Source organism: Beta vulgaris, chromosome 1, assembly GCF_026745355.1.
Source record: "Beta vulgaris subsp. vulgaris cultivar EL10 chromosome 1, EL10.2, whole genome shotgun sequence".
Classification (NCBI taxonomy): Eukaryota; Viridiplantae; Streptophyta; class Magnoliopsida; order Caryophyllales; family Amaranthaceae; genus Beta; species Beta vulgaris.
In genome coordinates, this window is record NC_079202.1 from 27,338,503 (window position 1) to 27,360,158 (window position 21,656).

The 21,656-nt window shown below is 36.8% G+C and overlaps 1 protein-coding gene and 1 long non-coding RNA gene across 2 annotated transcripts; one reads left to right on the forward strand and one right to left on the reverse strand.

The window, feature by feature from the left end:
- The first annotated feature begins 906 nt into the window (after window positions 1-906).
- On the forward strand, window positions 907-12,606 carry LOC104898593 (hypothetical protein). The gene is made up of 10 exons (XM_010685692.4): window positions 907-1,128; window positions 3,564-3,652; window positions 3,792-4,673; window positions 4,744-4,864; window positions 4,966-5,154; window positions 5,866-6,654; window positions 6,778-9,433; window positions 11,449-11,642; window positions 11,741-11,800; window positions 12,001-12,606. Exons 1-10 carry the CDS (start codon window positions 1,068-1,070, stop codon window positions 12,384-12,386), a joined length of 5,427 nt encoding a protein of 1,808 aa, XP_010683994.4. The 5' UTR covers window positions 907-1,067; the 3' UTR covers window positions 12,387-12,606.
- A 3,606-nt stretch (window positions 12,607-16,212) lies between these two features.
- Window positions 16,213-20,889, reverse strand: LOC130590467 (uncharacterized). The gene is made up of 2 exons (XR_008968394.1): window positions 20,753-20,889; window positions 16,213-17,316 (listed from the first exon to the last, which is right to left on the reverse strand). It is a non-coding gene; the product is annotated as an uncharacterized LOC130590467 (long non-coding RNA).
- Between the last annotated feature and the right edge of the window lie 767 nt (window positions 20,890-21,656).

Here is a 21,656-nt window from a genome sequence, read left to right on the forward strand (position 1 = left end):
AAGGTAGAGTTATATCTGAACCATACATTTTAAAATCAAGGGATCATATTGGTGGAATGGAAAGATTCTGAGATGGATTTTGATGAGATAAAATAGGGGGGATTTTGGAAAGAGAATATATGAGCCATTGCTTTTTTATTCAATGGTTGATATTGCTCAAACTCTACCTTGTAGAGTTATTTTACAACTCTAGAGGATCCAAACACTCATCCCATCACACCCCATCTCTATTATATAAGCTAAGGGATGAGGTGTGGTGTCTTTTTTTGAATTGACTAAAATACCCTCTAATAATTTAAAACAGTGTTTTTCTTTTTATAAAAAGTTGAAAAATGAGAATCAATGAAACTTGCCATATGAGTATGTCAAAAATGGAATATGCAATAACATTAATAACTTGACAAATTAAACTAGATTGACACAATCAATTCACGAAATCAGTTAGAATCTTCAACCAACAAAAGTTAGCAATATATCGTGATAACATAATATTTCATATTTACAAAGTTCAAACAATATGGTTTATTAACATTTATAATTGTTAAAGAACTTTACTAAGGTCGTTGAAAAGGAAATTATTAATTCATCAACCAAATTTTACAGTGGCGGTATTGAACAGTTAAAAATCATTCACCTTTAGTTTTAAAAACCTCAATAATTTACATCACTATCAAAATAATTTTAAATAAAAAAAACATGTCAATTTGTATATAGTAACTACATAAGATTGTCGACGCATGCATCGCGTGCATATGCAACTAGTATGAAAATAAGCAATGGAAACTCTAAAAAAAAAAAAAAATCCAAAATTTCAATTAAATCATTTCTTGCCATTTCTTTATTTTATTTTATTTTTATTTTTGGTGTTTGGGAACAAACCCTCCTCCTGCGTGCCCAATCTATTCTCTCTATCACTCTCTCTCTCCTCGCCTGTCGCCTCCTTCCAACAGTCTTTAATAAGTTCTCCCAAGGGTTTCCTTTCCTCCAATCTCCATTCCGACTCTCATCTTCTATTTTCTCTCTCCTCGAACCCCCGCCTCTCTTTCTCTCTCCTCCTTCGATCATCAATGGCTTCCTCCGACTCTCGCAATCCCATCTCTGTCACCCCTCCCAACCAGATCTCCAAAGGTATCTCCTCTTTCCTCCTTTCTCTCTCTTCCATATAAATTAGGGTTTTGACAATTGTTCACTTTACTCACTTCAGTTGAGTTAATTTGTGTTGTTCTTTAAAACCCTAATTCGTGTTTTGGGAAAATTCATTCTTTTTCTCTTATGTTATCTTATTGGATGATTGTTTTTGTCCGAGTATAGTGGAGCAGTAAGGTGAAATGTCCATTCTTCTGATAAAAAATTTCCAGCCATTTGCCTTAGTTTAATGAACTGTATGAATTGGGTTAAACTAAGCCATTGATCTTGTTATGTTTATCTTTGTGTGCTGACTTAAGCAGTTAGTTTTTTTGTCTTTATTCTAGGACCGGTTTATGTAAATATTAAACAGAGCTTATTCTTGGGAAAATGAGATATCTTTTGTTGTCAATGCTTTTGAGCTTTTACCGGCAGCTGGCAGGGACAGGGATTGGGTAGCGAAATCGGTAGCGTATAGAGTATTGGTTTATTTCAAACTCTAATGTTGTCTTGATTATGGGGTTGAGGAATACAGAAACACAGACGACAACAAGAAAAACAAGTAGTCAATGTGTGTCTTTTTTGACAGGCTTAGGAGGGATGTAAATATGCAATCTTATATTTCAACTGAAGGCGCTGTGAGAAGTTTCTGAAGACTTGTTACTTGGGCTCTGTAAATTGGCGGACTTGTTGAAGGTGTCCAACTTGGATAATGGAAAACTTTCTTTTATATGATTTTTTTTTTTTTGTTTTTTATGAAATTTGAAGGTTCACCAAGTTTCCATATTTTTTTGAGGCATTGGATATGTGTACATCAATGTAACTGGAGAGTAAGGGAACATAATCAAGACATGGTGTAAAACAATGTTATAGCGATTGAGGGGTGAATCAAAAAAACTTTACGACTATTTTTGCTTTGCATAAGTAGTAGTAGAATCAACAGGAAATTTTGGTTTATGTACAAGCAAGCTTGAGGTATTTTGTATTTCTCCAAAGAACAGTCACATTTTAGGACCATCCATGATAATCCGAGGTTATGTTTTAAGGCCCATTAGAATCTGAATGGCACATTGTGCAATTATTCATTGTAATCTCCATGGTCACCTTTTAAGTAGTGTTGGTTTTAAAAGGGGAATTTGGTGGATATCATGAATAAGTCCGAAGTGTGAGAGTTATGCCAAGACAAATGGAACATTTAGTGCTTGTTTGGTTGCAATGGGAATCATTTTCCCATAGGAATTCACAATTTGTGGTAATTGGATTCCCTTATGAAATCCCTAGGAATTAGTGTAAATTGTTTGGTAGTCATAAGGGAAGTTGTCACACATAGGAATTTATGTAGGAATTGTGAGCAACTAAGTGGTGGGTAGGTAAATCAATTCCTACATTTTGTGGGAATTTCAAATTCTTATGAATTTCAACTTCCCCCATTTTTTCATTTGAGTATCAACCAAACAACAAGCCATATTATAAAATTTCCATGAATTTCCATTTCCCACACAATATAAGGTCAACCAAACAATACCCTAGGTTACATTGGCTAATTCCCCTATTAGCTCTTGTCTTATTTGTCATTGTAGATAACAGTTAATGTGTCCTCATGTAGGTTTAATGGAGCAAATCTGGATACCTTTATATCAAAAAACATCTTGCAGCCATTAAATATAAATGTAATTTTTTTTTGTTATATAATGTATGTTTTGGATTTCTGCAAACTATTTATTGCAGAATTATACAGAACTCCTGAAATACCTAGCCTATTGAACACTGTTCTATGACAACTTGGATGCATTTAACTTCATGCTTCCAAATGTAATTATGCCATCATCACAAGAAATTTAAAATTTTTTTGTTGCAAAGTCATGCAGCTTACACTTTTTGTTACTCCTGAAGCTATTGCAGTTGAATTACAAATGGTCCAATTCCTTTTTCGATATGAATTTTTTTTCAAAAGTAGCAGTCTGAGGTTACTAGCTTGCAGTATCTACGTTTTGATACAAATAGGTTAGATTCTTTAACAATGCTAAGAAAATGTTTTTGCATAAATGGGATGACGATTTCAGTCAACATTAGAAATACATGGAATGCATCTTCATACCAAATTCTTGGTTTTAATAGTTTTGTAATGTGGACAATAATAATCTCATACAACCCTGGGCTACATTGTTGCTGTGATATATGCCTCAGTTAGGGTTGAGGTGGCTAGTTCTGATGCTGGTCTTAGTATTTTGCTTGGTGTAGTAAACTTTTGGTGAATACAACCCTTCATATATTTAATTACCAGTATAAAGTTAGCAGGCTAATGCTGGCTTTTCTTTTTCAAATTTACACCTTGGTTGAGAGTGGGTAGGTCTTAAAGAATGAAGTTGATAGATACACATCTCTTAAGATTTTCTGAAGTTTAACTTATTTGCCTGATTTTTATTTTATTTTTGCAGATATCCCAGGGTCAGACAATCCTATCCCGCTTTCACCTCAATGGCTTCTCCCTAAGCCAGGGGAGAATAAGACTGGGATATCATTAGGGGTTTGTATCATTATCTCTACTCTCTATTGGTAGATTTTGAGAAAATGATGTATTTTGGTACTGTAACAGAGTGAATGCTGGTGTTGTGCTCTAGTTTCCTGGCTTTATAAGCAGAATAATGATGTTTATACCTGTACAGGAAAATCGTCCAAGCCCTTTTACTGGTGATCGCTCAGATGCCGCGAAGCCTCCAGGCAATGGTGAGGAATTACATGATAACCAGAAGAAAAAGGATGTATTCAGGCCAACTTTTCATGATGCAGAATCTGGGCGTCGCGACCGCTGGCGTGATGAAGAAAGGGACACTAATCCATCAGCTCGCAGGGACCGCTGGAGGGAGGGAGACAAAGATATTGGTGACAGTCGGAAGACGGACCGGTGGGTTGATAATTCGTCCACTAGGCACTTTGGGGAAGCACGTCGAGCTGCATCCGACAGGTGGGCTGATCCAAGCAAGGAGAATAATCATGATCAGCGCCGTGAGAGTAAGTGGAACACACGCTGGGGTCCAGATGATAAAGAGGTTGATAAGTGGACTGATGTTGGGAAACAGGCTGACATGCCTCATGATAAAGGGCCGTCTCTTATAGCTAGTCATGCGAAGGATGAGAGGGAGGGTGATCATTATCGGCCTTGGAGACCTAGCTCTTTGCAAAGTCGTGGAAAAGCAGAGACACCACACCACCAGACTCAAATGACGAGCAAAGAAGGTCCTCTGTTTGGCCATGCGAGAGGACGTGGGGAAAATGCTCCAACTTTTTCTGCTGGTCGTGGAAAGGTTATTTTTGGTGTTGGGAGTAATAGTAATTATTCCTTTCATTCTCACTCCTCTGACAGAGTTGATAATGGTCATGGAGAATCTTCCCCGTTCAGATATAGTAGGACAAAGTTACTCGATGTTTATCGACTGACTGATTTAAGATCTTCAAATGAGGTGGATGGAATGATGCAGGTTTCATCTCTCACCCAGGAAGAACCTTTGGAGCCCCTGGCACTTTGTGCACCTACCCCTGAAGAATCAGTAAGTTAAATACATGCTATTCTGTGTGACTTTCACTGCTGCCATTCTCATAGTCTATGATATCATGCAGGCTATTTTGAAGGGGATTGACAAGGGGGAAATAGTAAGCAGTGGTGCTCCCCAGATTTCCAAGGATGGATCTGCAGGACGAAGTTCAAATGATTTTGCTCAGTCAAGACGAGCAAAACATGGTATAATTGGCTTTGATATTCATTTCTTAATCTAGTGGGATCGAGGGAACTTGATTTTTTCTAATGCAGTTACTAAACCATATGCAACTTCCTTTTGACAGGCAACAGGGATGATATAACTCTCCCTCCTGATGAAGCCAATGATAAAACTGACCATGCTAAGGGTGCTTATCCAAATATTTTAGATTGCTCTCTTCATGAGAAGCAGATGCATACGTATGGTTCCAATGTGTCTATGGATAGCAATGAGAAGCACCAGTTTTATGGCGAGACTAAATTTAGAGTTCCAGGTAATGACTTCTAGAATTTGTAAAAGCTGCCCAAGCTTGTATATCTACTTGATTTACATGGGTTGTGGTGGTTAAGGCATGCTGATGCTGACCATATCTGCTGGGCAATGGAGTGGTTATCTTTTTGCTTCATCGAGAAATGGAAGCATTTTTAATTCATAATTGATCAATTTTAATTTTTCAATTTCTCATGGTTTTTGAATCTTGATCTGACTTGTTTTGAAATTTGTAAACGTGAAGCCTGAGAAATATTGAGTAAATTAGGATCACACGATAAGATCTGGTTGTTTTTTGTCCATTGTATGATTTTGAATGGATACAAATTTCTTGACCGAGTTAGAGATCTACGTGCAACTCCCGGTATAATTGGTAGTATTGATATATCACAAAATCAATTGAGGGTTTATAGGTCATAGGAGAATAAATGCTTATTTTGACTGATATTATGTTGCTTATGGGTGAATAGAGTTCAGTGACAATCTGGCAGATCCACTGGTATTAATTGTATCTGCATCCTTTTACCCCGTTTAGAAAAAAAAATGACGATGAAAGGAAGAATGATTGTGGTATATGAGTGTGATTTATTGTGTGTTCTTAATGAATTTGTGCGTAACTTGTTTGAGTTGCTCTAGTGTTTTTATATTTTTTCTTATTTATATTTTTACTTGTCGTTAGTTTATTATTTATATGTATTCATTGGCTTGAAAGCAGCTGCTAGGGATGATGATACAGCTTTAAAGAAGGGTGATGAAATTACTGATCATAGAGATTCTGGCGTTAAGGGGCGTGTTTATGCTCAGTCTGGAACTCCATGGCGGTCACCTTCTGTTGAAGAGCACTCAAAAACTCACTCACGTGATTGGCTTGACACTACAAGTGATATTCGCTCGAGAAGTCCTGACATTAGCTGGTCACAAACTGTAAAAGATAATTCTAATGAATGGGAAAATGCATTAGCCGATCCATCTTATGCTCACAATGAGCTGAAATGGAAAATTGGTGAAGATTCTGCGGTTAGAAAAAATACTGCTGTGGTGGTTGACCGAGAGCAAGAGTCAAGGAAGCTTTTGCACCCTACTCCAGAGGACCTACTCCTTTATTATAAAGATCCACAAGGTCAGATTCAGGGACCCTTTTCTGGTAGTGATATAATTGGGTGGTTCGAAGCTGGGTATTTTGGCATAGATCTACTTGTTCGTGTGGTAAATGCTCCAAATGATTCTCCTTTCTCTTCACTTGGTGATGTGATGCCTCACTTACGAGCTAAAGCAAGACCACCTCCTGGGTTTAATACAACAAAGCCTAGTGATGTCACTGATGTGTCTAGTAGGTCAAGCTTAAGTGGATTTGGGAAGGTCCTCCCTGGTTCTAATGGGATTGATTTACTTGGGAATGAGCATAGGCATTTGCACGGGTCGTCAACTGAAGCTGAGAACAGATTTTTGGAGTCACTAATGTCTGGCGATGTGACCAACTCTCTGAGATATGCCTCCACGGAAGGTTTGCTAAAATTGCTAGATGTTTTAATCATAGTATTGTCATTTGCTTGCAAAATATTTTGGGATTGCTGATCACCAAAAGTGTTGTTTTTTTTTTATCATTTTATTGGGCTATGACATGCAGGTCTGCAAGGATTTGTAGGACAAACTTCTAGTAGTATTCCCTCCTTGGGTGCCGAAAGTGGAGATGCCCTCAACCTGTTGGCGCAAAGAATGAACCTTGAACGACAAAAATCATCGACTCATCCTTACCCGTATTGGCCGACCAGAGATGGAGCCTCCGCTGTTCCAAGTCCTGACATTATTAGGAACTCTACTATGCCACAGGCAAATCTTCTTCCCTCAGTTGGTGATATGCCTCGACAATCTCTTTCCCAGAATGTTGAGATGATTTCCTTACTTCAAGGATTATCTGAGAGGTCTTCTGGTGGAATGAACAATGCCCTAGGTGGTTGGCCAAATTTCACGGTACAAGGTGGCATCGATCCATATAAAGAGAAACTTGATCTGCATCATGGACAGAATTTCTCTCAAGTGGCATATGGAATGCAACAGCCCAAGCAGCAGCCACAAAATCATTCATCAATAACGAATTTACTTGCTCAGACTCTGGATAACCCTATGACTGACAAGCTACTCTCATCTGGTCTTGCACAAGATCCTCAAGCTTTAAATCTGTTGCAGCAGCAGTATCTGCTGCAATTACAATCCCAGCAGTCTGTCCAAAGCCCACAGCTGTCAGTACTTGACAAGATCCTTTTGCTTAAGCAGCAACAAAAACATGAGGAGCAACAACAGTTGCTGCGACAGCAACAGCAACAGCAATTGCTTTCTCAGGTTCTGTCAGAGCAGCAGCTTGTCCAACGATTTGGTGATCAAGCTTTTGGACAACTACAGGCTTCTGCATCATCTGTTGGAAATGTACCTATCGACCATTCTGTGCCTCAACTGTCACCCTTATTGTTTCAAAAAAACTCTCCGATACCTGTTTCTGGCGTGCCGGATGATAGTAATGTCAGCATTGCCAATATTCCTCCAAAAGCTCCCCAGGAATTGGGTCATACAGTTCCTGGTGAAGGTTCATCTTTGCACCTGCCTCATCAGATGTCAAGTCTCCTTCAGAACAGTTGGCCCTCTATGTCAATAAATGCTGACAACATCAAGAGCGACAATGCATCATTTGGATCAGAAGTGATGGAATGTATAGCCACATCTGAAGCAACGGAGAAACCTCAGAGTGTTGCTGCTTTGATGCATTCCACCTCAGAATTCAGTGCACCGTCTTCTATTGGCCAGGTGGTAGAGAGCAATTCAAATGTACTACCTACTTCGGCTGTGCTTTCAGAGATGGTGGTAACTGCTGACTCATCTGCTTGCAATTTATCTGTGAGGCCTCGGGAAATTGAGATCTTGTTTGAGAAAACAGATGATGCCAAGCCTACTGGTTGTCTTGAGGAAACCTCTGCAAAAGAGTGTCATGAAGAGGTATCAGCAGCAAAAGAAGTGAAGAATATTGAAGCACGTGAGGTAAAGAAAACTTCTGAGAAGAAGTCAAGAAAGGTCAAGTCTTCCAAGGCACAACCATCTCCTGACCAGTTAAAGGGAGCTTCTAAAACATCCACTGTGCAAAAGTCTAAGCAAACTGAAGGAGCACTTGTTGCAGACAAGATGGAGGTGTCTGTAAGTACTGGAGGGACATTAGATGGGAGGCCTATGGAGATAGCTAAGGACATTTCTTTTTCATCAGAAATTGATCCATCTACCTCACCCAATTTTTCTGATGGTGCTTTTGAATCTATCGAGACCAAAGGTGCACAGAAACAGAGTGATTCAATTACACAACAAAGTTTGCAATCTGCCCAGAGAGCCTGGAAACCAGCTGTTTGTGTGAAGCCCAAGTCACTACTAGAAATTCAACAGGAAGAGCAGAATCGGGCGCATATGGAGATCCCCATCTCTTCTGTATCTGTTAGTCCTATGAATTTTTCTACTCCTTGGGCTGGAGTACTTGCCCATGTAGAACCGAAAGTGCCTAGAGAAATTCATCCAGGTAATACTATTAGTGAGCATAACATGGGGAGAACAGAGTTATCGCAGAGCAAGAAGAGTGGACTACATGATCTTTTGGCCGCAGAAGTTTTAGCAAAGTCTAGTGACAGAAGCATTGAAGTCACTGACATTGCTTCTAGTCTTCCTCCATTGTCAATAGTGTCTAGTCAATTGAATTTGGTTGATAATGAGAATTTCATTGAGGCTAAAGATACGAAGAAGAGTCGTAAGAAAGCCGCAAAAGCTAAAGTCAGTGGAGCTAAAGCTTCAGCAGCAGTTTCTTCTTCTGATTTAACAGTTGCATCCAGTCCTATTGAGAAAGGGAAAAGTTCTAAGCATTTGCAAACTGAAAAGGAACTCATGCCTGCACCTCCATCTGGTGCCTCTTTGGGGGATTTTGTTCCTTGGAAGGGTGAATCAACTAGCCCTTCTCCAGCTCCTGCATGGTCTACGGATACGGCAAAGTTTCCCAAACCCACTTCACTAAGGGACATCTTGAAAGAACAGCAGAAGAAAGGAACTCCAACCCAGCAGCATTCACCGATAACAACTCCTCAAAAATCTCATTCAGCTCAAACACGGACAGGTTCGTGGTCAGTTTCAGCATCGTCCTCATCTAAAGCTGCATCTCCTGTTCAGATCCATTCCCATCTATCATCACAATCAAAGCACAAAGGAGAAGATGACTTGTTCTGGGGTCCACCAGATCAATCAAAGCAAGAAACCAAACAGTATGTTTCTCTCTTTCTCAAGCGGCATTTACTCTCCATTTATTTCCAGCTATGCATTTTAGATCTTATATCATGGTTCTCCTTATACAACCTAATAGAAATACTTGGGTAAATTAAACAACTGTTTCTTGCCTAGCTGATAATTCTTTGTAGGTATACTATTATGTTAACGAGTTTTTACTGGTGATGATTGAAGACTGTTGAGGGTGTATATGTTTATGGCAGATCGTTATGAGATGGCAAATACATTGGTTTAGAAATTTATCAATGTTTTACCATAAGGAGTTCATTTCTTTATGCTCTCATACTCTATTTCAATTTAAAATGTCGCTTTGAAGCTGTTGGTAGTAAATTTCGTGATTATCTATAACTCCAATAAAGGCCTTGAAAGAAGTAGGTGGGAGATTGTCACCTTGTTTGAAGTTTAATGATGGTTAGAGTTCCTTTTGGTTTGTTTGCATGTATTATTACAGCTTTCTTATGTTGGTTATACCAACTATTGAGATATGCCCTTGCTAGTGACAAATTAGTTTCTTCTCAGTAGTATTCAACTACATCGAAGTCCCTAGTGGCCACTAGCAGATCCAGGATTTGACCCATGTGGGTTCCGAGTAATTCGAATAAACTTGAGATATATAAAATTAGAACTATGCATTAGCCATTATATAACACTTATTTGAGCATTGAAAAATATATATGTACAAAAAGAACAATTAAATCCTCAAATTTTTTTGGAAGAAAAATAAATCAAAGTACCTAGGTATTTAACTTTTTGGAAACTAAAAATTGGAAGGCAAAAAATTTGAAAGTAATATGTAGAATCGCAACGAGACTTTAGTTTGGTATGTAAAGACTATTAAGAAAGAAAAATTTGATGTGAATAATCCAATGTTATTTTCAACTTTTGGGATTTTTCTCGTAATAATCCAAACTCTTATCTTTTTTGGTGTCACAACGTCTAATACATTTTGGGTATATCGTATATAGGAAATTGAAGAGTTCATATTATATGGATAAGATAGTTCCGAGCTAGGGTGTTTTCCAAATTAATAAAAAATAGGGATTATTATAAGGAGATGTGTAAAAGTTGGGTTTTTTTGGGATAAATTTTTCCAAAAACAGAATGAAGAAAATGCCGCATAAAACTTAAAACTAAAAGAAACTAAAACAAAATTAAACAATAAAGCTCTTTGAATCAAAAGGATAAAAGTGTATAGAAAGAAAACAAAAAATAGAAACACAAAAGAAGGAAACAAACAAAATAACATGGAAAAAAGAAAGAAAAGGCCTTTGATGCGAGTTGGACCTGCTACTCTATAAACAATGGTTGAAGATCCGAGGCCCAGCAGACCATTGAAGCATCAAAACGTTAATACAACGCGGTGCAGGATTATAATAAACAGTTTTTCTATTTTAATAAATTCGTCAATTTTCTTCTAGTAGCATTTCCTCCCACTGAACCCATGCTGGATCTGCCCTTGCTAGTGGCATTTCCTCTTGTTTACTTTCTCATGTCGTTGTTAGCTGATTTGGCCAGAAGTATAGGGGAATATTGCGTGAAAGATTTTCTTTTAAATCTGGAATGACCATAAAATTTGGGCAAAATGTGATTGAGCAAGTATTAGAGGAGAATTTTATTTCTGATATATTTTATGCTTTTTCTGTTTTGTTGTGATTATCATTATTGCATGTTGCCTGTCTTGCTGTATTGTTTTGAAGGTTCAGTTTCAATCAGATGCACTATATTGCAAATTGGGCAGTGGTTGCTTTTTTTTTTCTTCTTTAATTGAGGGGTCGTGAACTTTTCCCGCAGATACTTGTATTGTTTTGAAAGTGAATATCCTACTTTAATTGTTTTAAATTACCACAACATTTGCTGATTGTATTTGCCCTGTGACTGTATAGCACCTCATATTTTTGTGCTAGAGGAATGGATATAGATCTTTAGAAATGTGGAATAGACGCTCACGAAATATAATTTCTGACCCCTTATTCCAATAATATTTTCTGAGCAGGGCAAGTATTGCTCAGCTTGGTAACCAAGGGAGCTGGGCAACCAAAAGCACTCCTGTAAAAGGAAGCCCTGGTGCTTCTATCAGCAGACAGAAATCTGCCGGTGGCAGGGCTGTGGATCCTTATATTTCATCTTCACCTGCCTCTGCACAGGTTTCTGCAAAAGGGAAACGAGATGGCAGTACAAAGCACTTGGGTGAGTTATCTTTTGATCTGTACTAACTGAAGTCTAGTTTGATCGATCTTTGCATCTTGTAAACATTTATCTGACCTTTTCTGCATTACAATTTATAGAGGCGATGGACTTCAGAGATTGGTGTGAGAATGAATCAGTTCGGCTTACCGGAAGCAAGGGTATGATTGTTGCTTCAACTGCATGGACTTGGCATAATTTTGTGTTTTATAGATGACCTATATCAACTACTAGGGTTTCATTAGGGATGTTCAAATTTTGGTTGGCTTTTCTAGCAGTGGAAATGTGTGATTTAACTGACGGTCAGTGCAATCTGCATATATGTTTTTGCTAATGTTAATGCAACTTTTACTGTTTGCAGACACAAGTTTCCTGGAATTTTGCTCGAAGCAATCCAGAGCTGAGGCTGAGACACTTCTTATTGAAAATCTTGGATCTTTTGATCCAAATCATGAGTTCATTGAGAAATTTTTGAATTACATGGAATTGCTGTCAGCAGACGTGCTCGAGCTTGCCTTTCAAAGTCGGAATGATCTGAAGGTCTATAAAAATGGAGCCAGAGACATGAATTCCGACAATGCAGGTTTTGGAGACATGGACAGAGATGGTGTAGCGAGTGCTGACGGGTCATCAAAAGGAGGGAAAAAGAAGGGGAAGAAAGGAAAGAAGGTTAGCTCTGCGGTCTTGGGGTTCAATGTTGTTAGTAACCGCATTATGATGGGTGAGATTCAAACCGTGGAAGATTAGGAGAGGTGCTAGGCCTGTAAATACAATTGTCTGGATTGTTTGTAAATGATTTTCCTTTTAGGCCTTCCGTTTCCTCCATTATAGAGTAACATAAGCAGTGACCAGTTTGTCCGCTTAAGCAATTTTGTGTACTAGTATTTTGTAAGGGCCCTTTATTTTGTGGCTTCACAGGAAACTAACAAGGTTTTGTTCTAATTCAGGTAAGCGTTCTTGATTCTGAGCCCTTAGTGTTGCTTTTAGTTTTTGTTGTATATTATGTAGGGATGGCAGTGCGTTGGGATGCAGCTGACCCTTGGCTATGCATTACCCGTTCTTTGGATACGTTATTTGCTGAGTTTTATGCTTCTGGCATTATTTGCAGTATTGAGTGTTTCCCTGCCTTGTAATATTTCCTTGCGCCATCTTTAAGCAATGCATGTCGATGGTGGTTGATTTAGAGGTGGTTGTGAATACTTTGGCATGCACCCTAAACTTCTGAATGGCGTGCATGTTTGTCGTAGCAGCCTTGGTTCTTGGTTGCTTATATTATAAGGACCACACAAGTGGTATAAAATGAAAATTCTAAGGTAGTCGTTTGCCAACCAATATCCTATCCATTTTCTAGTTAAATGCATTATTTTTTATATTTTGAAATTCCAAAAATAATTTTTGATTATTTTCTATAAATTCTAAAATTTAATCAAATTTATAAATTGATAATATGACAGATAGAATTGAAAATTTTAATCTTTGGAAGGGAAAAACATTCAAGAAAAATTTCAACTATATTTCTAGAAGCTCTTTTGGGAGAAATTATTCTCTCTTCCCCCTTCATCCTTTTTTGTCATCCATGATCATTGTACAAACTAAATATTTCATTACGTCAGGCAATAGTCGACATAGAAACATGAATCCCGAAAGTTGGTCGGAGGTGAAGATTTGAGCACGAGCAAATGGTGGATAAAAGAATCAAAACCTTTCCCAAAAAAAAAAAAAAAAAAAGATTCAAAACCAATCTGAAAAAGAGGGATCTCATCTAAGAGCTAAATTACTTGAATTGTGTTGATATAGGTTGTTGAAACTTGCTTCTAAAGGTATAAATGATGTGAGTTGAGCTCAAGTCAACTAAGCTTGACTCGAATTCGAAAAGTCGAAGTCAAAATCGACTCGAACTTGAAAACTCGAAGTCAAGCTCGGCTCGACTCGACTCAAAAACTCGTGAATTTGAATGAGTCAAACTTGACTTGAACTCGAAATCTATAACTCGAGCTCAAATTTGAAACTCAAAACTTGAAATTGAGTCAAGCTCGAACCCGAAGCTCGAACTCGAACTCCGATCAAGGCTCAACTCAAACTTGAGACAATCCATGTACCTTAAGTTAGGAACTTGGAGTAATCTTTTATAGAGAAAAAAAAGTGAGCGTTTCATTGTCCAACCAATATGGAATTTTATGAAACAAACTTTGATAGAAAACAATAGTTTCAATTTCACCTGATGAAGAAATGCAACAAATAGTTTTTTTGTTCCATTTATAAAAGATCACAAACTCAAAATTTTGTTTACAAACCAATATAGGACAACTTAGATTCAAACAATAAGTACAATTATAGTAGTAACATTTATATTGAAAAACACAAGCTATTGTTTACACTATAAACCAAAATGGGACATTTATTATTTTACATAAAAGTTTGTTTTTAATAAATTTTCATTTTGTTCATGAGATTTCGAGCCGAGACAAGGCTAAGTCTCATTAAAATCTTGGTTCGACATGTTAACCATCACCTAAAGACAAACTATGATTAAAGTCCATCATGAAAATATTTTATATATTAGTATTAGTTTCATTTCCTAGATAAAGTTCTTTGAAAAACTATGAGAATTATTTTATGAAATAACAAGTATTATATATGTATATATATTTCTAGTTTCTCGTGAACTTTTTGAGTCGAGTAAGTAGTAACTCAACTCTACTTGTTAGTCATGGACTTGAGCTTTGATCAGTTTTGGTCAAATCGATCTCAAGTAGCTCGCGAGTTGTCTCGTCTCATTTACAACCCTACTTGCTTTCGTGGACTAATTTTATTGTGGTGCTAGGTGTTAAAGGCTAAACAAATGTGCCAAGGTGTAGATACATAATTGTATCTCCCCATTTAAAGATCCGATGATGAAACATGTCATGGTCTTAATTGGTCCGACCCAAAGGGAGAGCATTCTAAAAAGCCATTCCAAAACTATTTCGAAAAGTGTTAAAGTCCTCTTTTAAATTCCATTTAATTATTCATGATAATTAATTGGGTGTTGAGCCCCATCCTTTGAAAATCCCAATTTATTGTTTTTTAAATATAATAGATATTTTCAAAGATATTTCATAATCGGATTTCATCCCATAAAATCAGATTTCCAAACTTAAAAGATAAAAGAAAATCTTTAAAACGCCTTTTATAAAAAAAACTGCCAAAACGTGTAAAAAAACAAGGCGGTATGCTGAGCGCACCAACATGCACCAAGCACACAATATTGCCACGTAAGCGTGCGCCTAGCGCACAGGCTGTGCCAAGCGCATAAATCTGCCACTTAGACTTATGTGTCATATATAGTCTTGCCCCAAGCGCACTTCTCTATGCGAGATGCATCTTTTTCTTTCTTATCTTTTTCAAAGCACGTACCACGTGTACACTTTCTATTGGGCATGCCGCGTCAGGTGCGCCAATCTGTGCCTGACACGTGGATTTGCGCGTCACACGTCATCCTGCACCTAGTGCAGCTAGCGCGTGAAGCGCAATTCCGTTTTTCCTATGAATACAACTGATTTCCGTATATATTTCAGAAGGGATTTTCCACTAAAACACTTCGAACTCTACGAAAATATTTACAAACTTTCCTACAAAAACTCATACCTTCAAACATACAAACACATATAATCATACATACATTTAAATCTTTCAGACATTCATATTTTTCAAGCTCCGCGATTGTTTGTCCTAGAGGTTGACAATCTCGTAGACCCAAGCCACGATATAATCATAAGAGTCCTTAAATAGAATCATTATTTTTATATTGAAGTTACTAACCATTTAGTTCATGATGTAGATCTTTGATATAAACCGTTCTACTGTATATTCTGATCCTCCCTTCTATTTATATATTTTTATATATTATTATATGCTTGTCTGATTGTTCTATACATATTATATGATTCTCCCGACTTATTGCTTTTATCACCCACATGTTATTTTTGTTAAACAAGACTACAAAACTGTTCTAACATTAAGCAGATTAATTTGGACAACTTACTAGGTTCCTTGTAAATTGATTGCAAGTCTTTTATGTGTTTCCTGAACCAACTTAGACTAATATTATTTTATTATTCTTTTGCATAAACATTGACATGAATCAATATTTAGTAGAGGTCAGCAATGGGTAATATAGTTCCTGACTGTGCTGTACCCTCACCCTCGAACTCAATATTTGGTTCATTAACCATCTACGTAGTCTAGATGGGGAATACTACATTGGATGAGTCCCTAATTTGTCCCTACAGTTTTCCATATCCAATTAGGTTTATGAGTATTCCTTTAAAGACTTGTTGGTGATTTCAAAATAATTTTCAATACAAAAACCTTTACAATGGGTAGTCAAGTCAAATACGCGCTCATCCCGCGTAGTTGTTATTTCTCTAGGAACACTACAAGAGGGGGGGGGGGGTTGAATTGTATGTGTAGAAATAAACGTAACTTTATGTGGAAATTTAAACTTAAACAAATAAACAAGCGAAAGTAACACAAGGGATTTTTACGAGGAAAAACTTCTTGGGCCCCAACAAGAAGAAACAACCTCGACCACTAGAGATTTTAAACTCGACTCTTTCACTAATTATGCCAAACAACTTTGTTACAACCTAATTCTATTCTCGAGCCACACCTTGAGTTCCTAAACTCAAGTTCCTGAGCCACTGTTCCCTTAACAACAATTCCTCTCAACTTCACTTGAAGTTTTCTCACTCTTACTAGCTTACTCAAAGCTTCTCTCTTATAGAACTTCACTCAAAGTCCCCTTACCCCAAAAACCAAAATACAATTGATCGAAATAAGCTTAGTGGAATTAGAGTAAGTAAGCAAAGAACAAATGGCTATTATGAGAGAATGAAGGCACTGACACTTTAATTAGTTAAACTCACTAAATCACTTAGTCAGACACACTTTGAAACTTACTTAGACAATATTATTTATAGTGACAGTAATTTAGAACGTGGGAATTAAAACGTGCATTTGTGAAAAACCATTATCCCATGATGTTCCTTACCCCAAGGAACACGTTCCTCAAAATATCCCATGATCCCATGATCATGTTAGACGTGGGCGTGTTTTTAGTTACTGCTCCTAGATTATAGTAACTACTTTGAGCATTACTCGAAAATCAGATTTAATTTAAAACATATTAAATTTGAAAACTGAAATTAAATTCTTTTAATAAAAATATTATCTTTAATTAAAATCCGTAAAAACCGAATAATATTTTTATTATCTTTTTGAAAAACAAAATCTTTTCCTTAAAAAGATTTTCCATAAAATCGGATTTTCTCTTAGATAAAAACGGTTACCTATATTTTAGGCATTATCTACTCAACTGTCATCAATGTACCGTTGTAATGCTTCAAGCCTAAGTCTAGTTCCTTTTATTTGTTAGTTCCTTTAACTTATTAGTTTAGTGCCGATTCGTCTGTTCCTTACACAGGAATAGACTATCATTCTCAAATAAAACTGCCACAGTTCCTTACCATCTTTACCCGTTCCTTTACAATGGAACTAGAAATAAAACGCCTCGCTTTATTCTTCTTGCTCCAATGCTGCTCCAGTATCAATTAGGGAAACATCTTCACTTAGTCTTCAAAATCCACACTTGATTTCTTCCTTGACTTAGTATTATCTTTGTTCCTTTCAATGATACCTTAAAATTCATGCACTTAATAAATCATTACTCCACTACTTAGTTTGCATCTTTGTTCCTTTGCCATCATCAAAACTAGGGTTCAACAATTTCCCCCTTTTTGATGATGACAACAAAGGTACAAACTAAGGAATAACAAATAATATAAGTGAATGATAAAGATAAAATAATAAAACAGGAAATGAAAAATAAAACAGAATTAAGTAACCCACTTAATTTTGATTTTTCATTTACCTTTACCTATTTTTGATTTTTCATTTACCTTTACCTATTTTATTTTATTTTACTGAGGTTGTTCCTTAAATCTTTTCCCCCTTTGTCATCGTAAAAAAAAACAAACTCAGCGTGATTTTATGAATTGTGATCAAGACCTTGAGACCATGAGGAAGCACCAAACATGGTTAAGTTAGAATATACAAAGGTTAGACTAGCTCAAACATCAATCACAGTATACTAGCCATTCCAAGGAAGAAATTATGCACAAAAAATCACAAACGAAGATAAAGTAGCAAAAGTCATATTTATATAGCACTTGTTCCTTTAACTACAAAAAGAGACAAAGAAAGAAAAAGAAAACAAAACAAAGCTAAGCAGTCTTGTTCCTTGAAAGATAAACAGGAACTAAGAACTAGTAAGGGAAGGGAAATGTTGTTCCTCAACAACTTCTTCTTCAACCACATCCTCCAATTTCTTCATCACCTCTCCATGATTTTCACCAATTCACTGCTTCAAACTCTCAATAGTTAGGGCCATTGTCTCCATCTTCTTCTGTTGATCAATCACCATATCACTTAGAACTTTCATCAAACCTAGCATTTGATCAGTTTTGGCATCTAAAGTCCAGTTAAGGTGATTATAAAATTTAATCATGTGTTGTGCAGTAAGACATACTTCATTTACCCAGCCATAATCATCAGAAGGAACTGGTTCCTTGTTCTTAGAACCAGAGGCAGTTGGTGGTTTGGGTGATGGGACCAGGGTGGTTTCTTGTGAAGGACCAGCTGTTCCTGGAGTAGAAACAGATGGAGAAGTGGGGTTATAAATGGGAGGTTGAAAAGGTGGAGGTGGTGGAAGATCAGTAGAGGTTTTGAAGAAGGGATTGGGACCAGTCAACTCATCCTTCATCTGTTCAAAGCTAGAAGGAACAAAAAAGGATGAGGGAGAGATGGAAGAGAGTTTAGTGAGAGGAACAGAGAGTTTTGGTGATGATGGAGGTGTTTGATCCTTAGGAGAGTTATGTTCCTGTTCCTCCGCATCAGATAATTCTAATGGAGAGTCCTTGTTGGAAGGAACAGGGGCAGTGTGAGCAATTTTCAGTCTAGAGCTCTGCCTAACTCTTGTAGGAACAGGAGGGGTAGGCTTTTTGGCTATTGTTTTGCACCTCTTAGGTTTAGGTTCCTTGGGTTCAGTGGGTGCAGGAACTTGTTCCTCCAAAATAACATCAGCCAGTTCCTCTTCAACTGCCCTAGGCAGTTTCCTCTTGCTAGAGGAATTGGGAGCAATTCTCTCTTGAGTTAGTACTTCCTCTTGCACAGAAAGATCCAACCCATGAAGTGTTTTCTCAGTTAGGATATTTCCTTGTTTAATTCCCAATGTAGGCCATCTGGTTATCTTTACCTTAAAGTGATGAAGGAGAGAGGTGACTAAAGCTCCATAACCAACTACACAATTGTTTTCTATGCAATGAGTAAGATGTTGGATGAAAAGAGAAGGAAAGTTTATTTGGATGTGGTGGTCTAGGCAGAACATATAACACATGTCCAAGAGACCCACTTCATTCCTCTTTTCAGTTCGAGGCATGAGTGCTCTCCAAACTAAGTTAAACAGGACTTTGTGAACAGGAGAGAGTAGGTTGTGGTTGATTTTATTCTGGCCAGCAGTTCCCCCAAAAGATTCAACAATCTTGTCTTGGGGAAAATTGGGAAAGGAAACATTTCCTTTCCGTTTAAAGTACACATCTGTTCCTTTGCAAGGAACTTCCCAAATCTTTGCCAAAGTTTCTTTAGAAAATTTTATTTTCTTCCCCCTTACTTCAGTAGTGCAAATGCATAGCTAAAGGAACTAGAGCACTGTTAAATGCATATTCAAACAGGTATTCCATACCCTGTTCCTTTAGTATATCAGTCAATTCATTAAATTTCACTTCTTTTGCCCATTCTAAATCGACACAAAAACCTAACACATACCTTAACTCACTTCGTTCCACTCGTTTCTTGGAGGAAGAAGTAGCAGTTCCTTTGGAAGGAACATGGGTAACTTCCTCTTCTCCCTGAGTTTGTTCCGGGGATTCTTCTTCATCATCCTCCCCAATCAATTTTCTCCTTCTTACACTCCTTCTCAGTGATTCTAATTTTTGTTCTTCTTTGATTATGGGTGATTCTTGAATTTTTTCGGTTTCTAGGGTTTTGGTAGGAGAAGAGGGGTTTTCCATTGTAGAGTTTTTGGGAGATTTTGTGTTTGGAAAAGGTGAATTGCGTGAGGTTTTGGCCGTTTTGTGAAGTAAGTTTGGGGTTTTATGGTTTGTGAAGAGGTGTGAAGAGGATAAGTAGTGGTGAAGTTGAAGCGACTAAGGAACACAGTTTTGGGGATGAAATAAAGAAGGAGAAGAAATGCATGTAACAGTAGGTGAAGAGTTACACGCGTAAAAAGAAAAAAAAATAAAAAATAAGCGAAAAACAGTAAAATGAGAATCATGATTTAATTAAATCTGTTTCCTATATTTTTGGGATTATCGGATCTTTTTGGATTTTTATGGATTTTTAATTTTGGAAAGAAAATAAAAGTTAAGGAACTTGTGCTATAGGAACAACTTATGCTACATATCAACGTTCTTCATATTATGCATGTTTCTTTACCTTAGGAACTGTATGGGGAGTATTATGTGACAGTGAGTTGTTTTATTCCTTTGAATTCATGGTTATGTTTTTAACATCTTAATTTGCAATGGTCTTAGGCAATCAAACACAATCACTTCATATCATATAGAGTAAGTCAAATTAATTCAAACATGGGGGATTGGAATAAGACCAATTACTTAAGTTTTATTAAACCTAACTCAAGCCTTAATTTTTCATATCTCTCTCTTTGTAAAGTGCTTAGTTAGTATATCAGCAATCTGATTCTCAGTTTGACAAAACTCAAGTTTAATCAAACTTTTTTCCACATTTTCTTTTAGAAAGTGATGTCTGATATGTATATGCTTAACTCTCGAATGATGCACTGGATCTTTTGAAATACTAATGGCACTAGTATTATCACAACAAATAGAAACACAATTAAAGTTTATTCCATAGTCACAAAGTTGTTGCTTTATCCAAAGCATTTGAGCAACATGCAACAACAGCTACATATTCTGCTTCAGCAGTGGATAAAGCGATTGTGTTTTGTTTCTTGGTACTCCAAGAAACTAAACTATGACTAAGAAATTGAACCATACCTGAGGTGCTTTTCCTATTTACAAGATCTCCTGCATAATCTGCATCTGCATATCCTCTTAGCTCAAATGTGTCACTTCTTGGATAGTAAAGTCCAAGATCATCTGTTCCTTTAAGATATCTGAGAATTCTCTTCACGCAGTAATGAGACTCCTTTGGATTTGCTTGAAATCTAGCACACAAACCAACACTGAAAGCTATGTCTGGACGACTAGCAGTTAGATACAAAAGTGAACCAATCATTCCTCTATATTTTGTTTGATCAACACTTGTTCCTATGGAGTCTTCATCTAATCTAGTTGAAGTTCCCATAGGAGTGTGATTTATCTTTGAATTTTCGAGGCCATATTTCTTTAATAGTTCCTTTATGTATTTTTGTTGGTGAACAATTATTTCTTTTTCAGTTTGTTTATTTGTACCAAGAAAGAAATTTAACTCACCCATCATACTCATTTCAAATTCATTACTCATGAGATTGAGAATTCTTTGCAAATGTTTCATTGTAGCTCCGAATATGATGTCATCAACATATATTTGAACAAGCAAAATTCAGTTCCTTTAGATTTTAGGAACAAGGTTTTATCAACCTTTCCTCTTTTAAAATTGTTTTTCTAAAAGGAACTTTGATAATCTCTCATACCATGATCTAGGTGCTTGTTTTAACCCATAAAGAGCTTTATCAAGCTTGTAGACATGATTTGGGAGATTATTTTTCAAAGCCGGGGGTTGTTCAACATATACATCTTCTTTTAGATAGCCATTTAAAAATGCACACTTAACATCCATTTGATATAATTTAAATCCCATGTAAGCAGCAAATGCAATTAGAATTCTAATGGCTTCTAATCTAGCTACAGGAGCAAAGGTTTCTTCATAATCTATTCCTTCTTGTTGATTATAACCTTT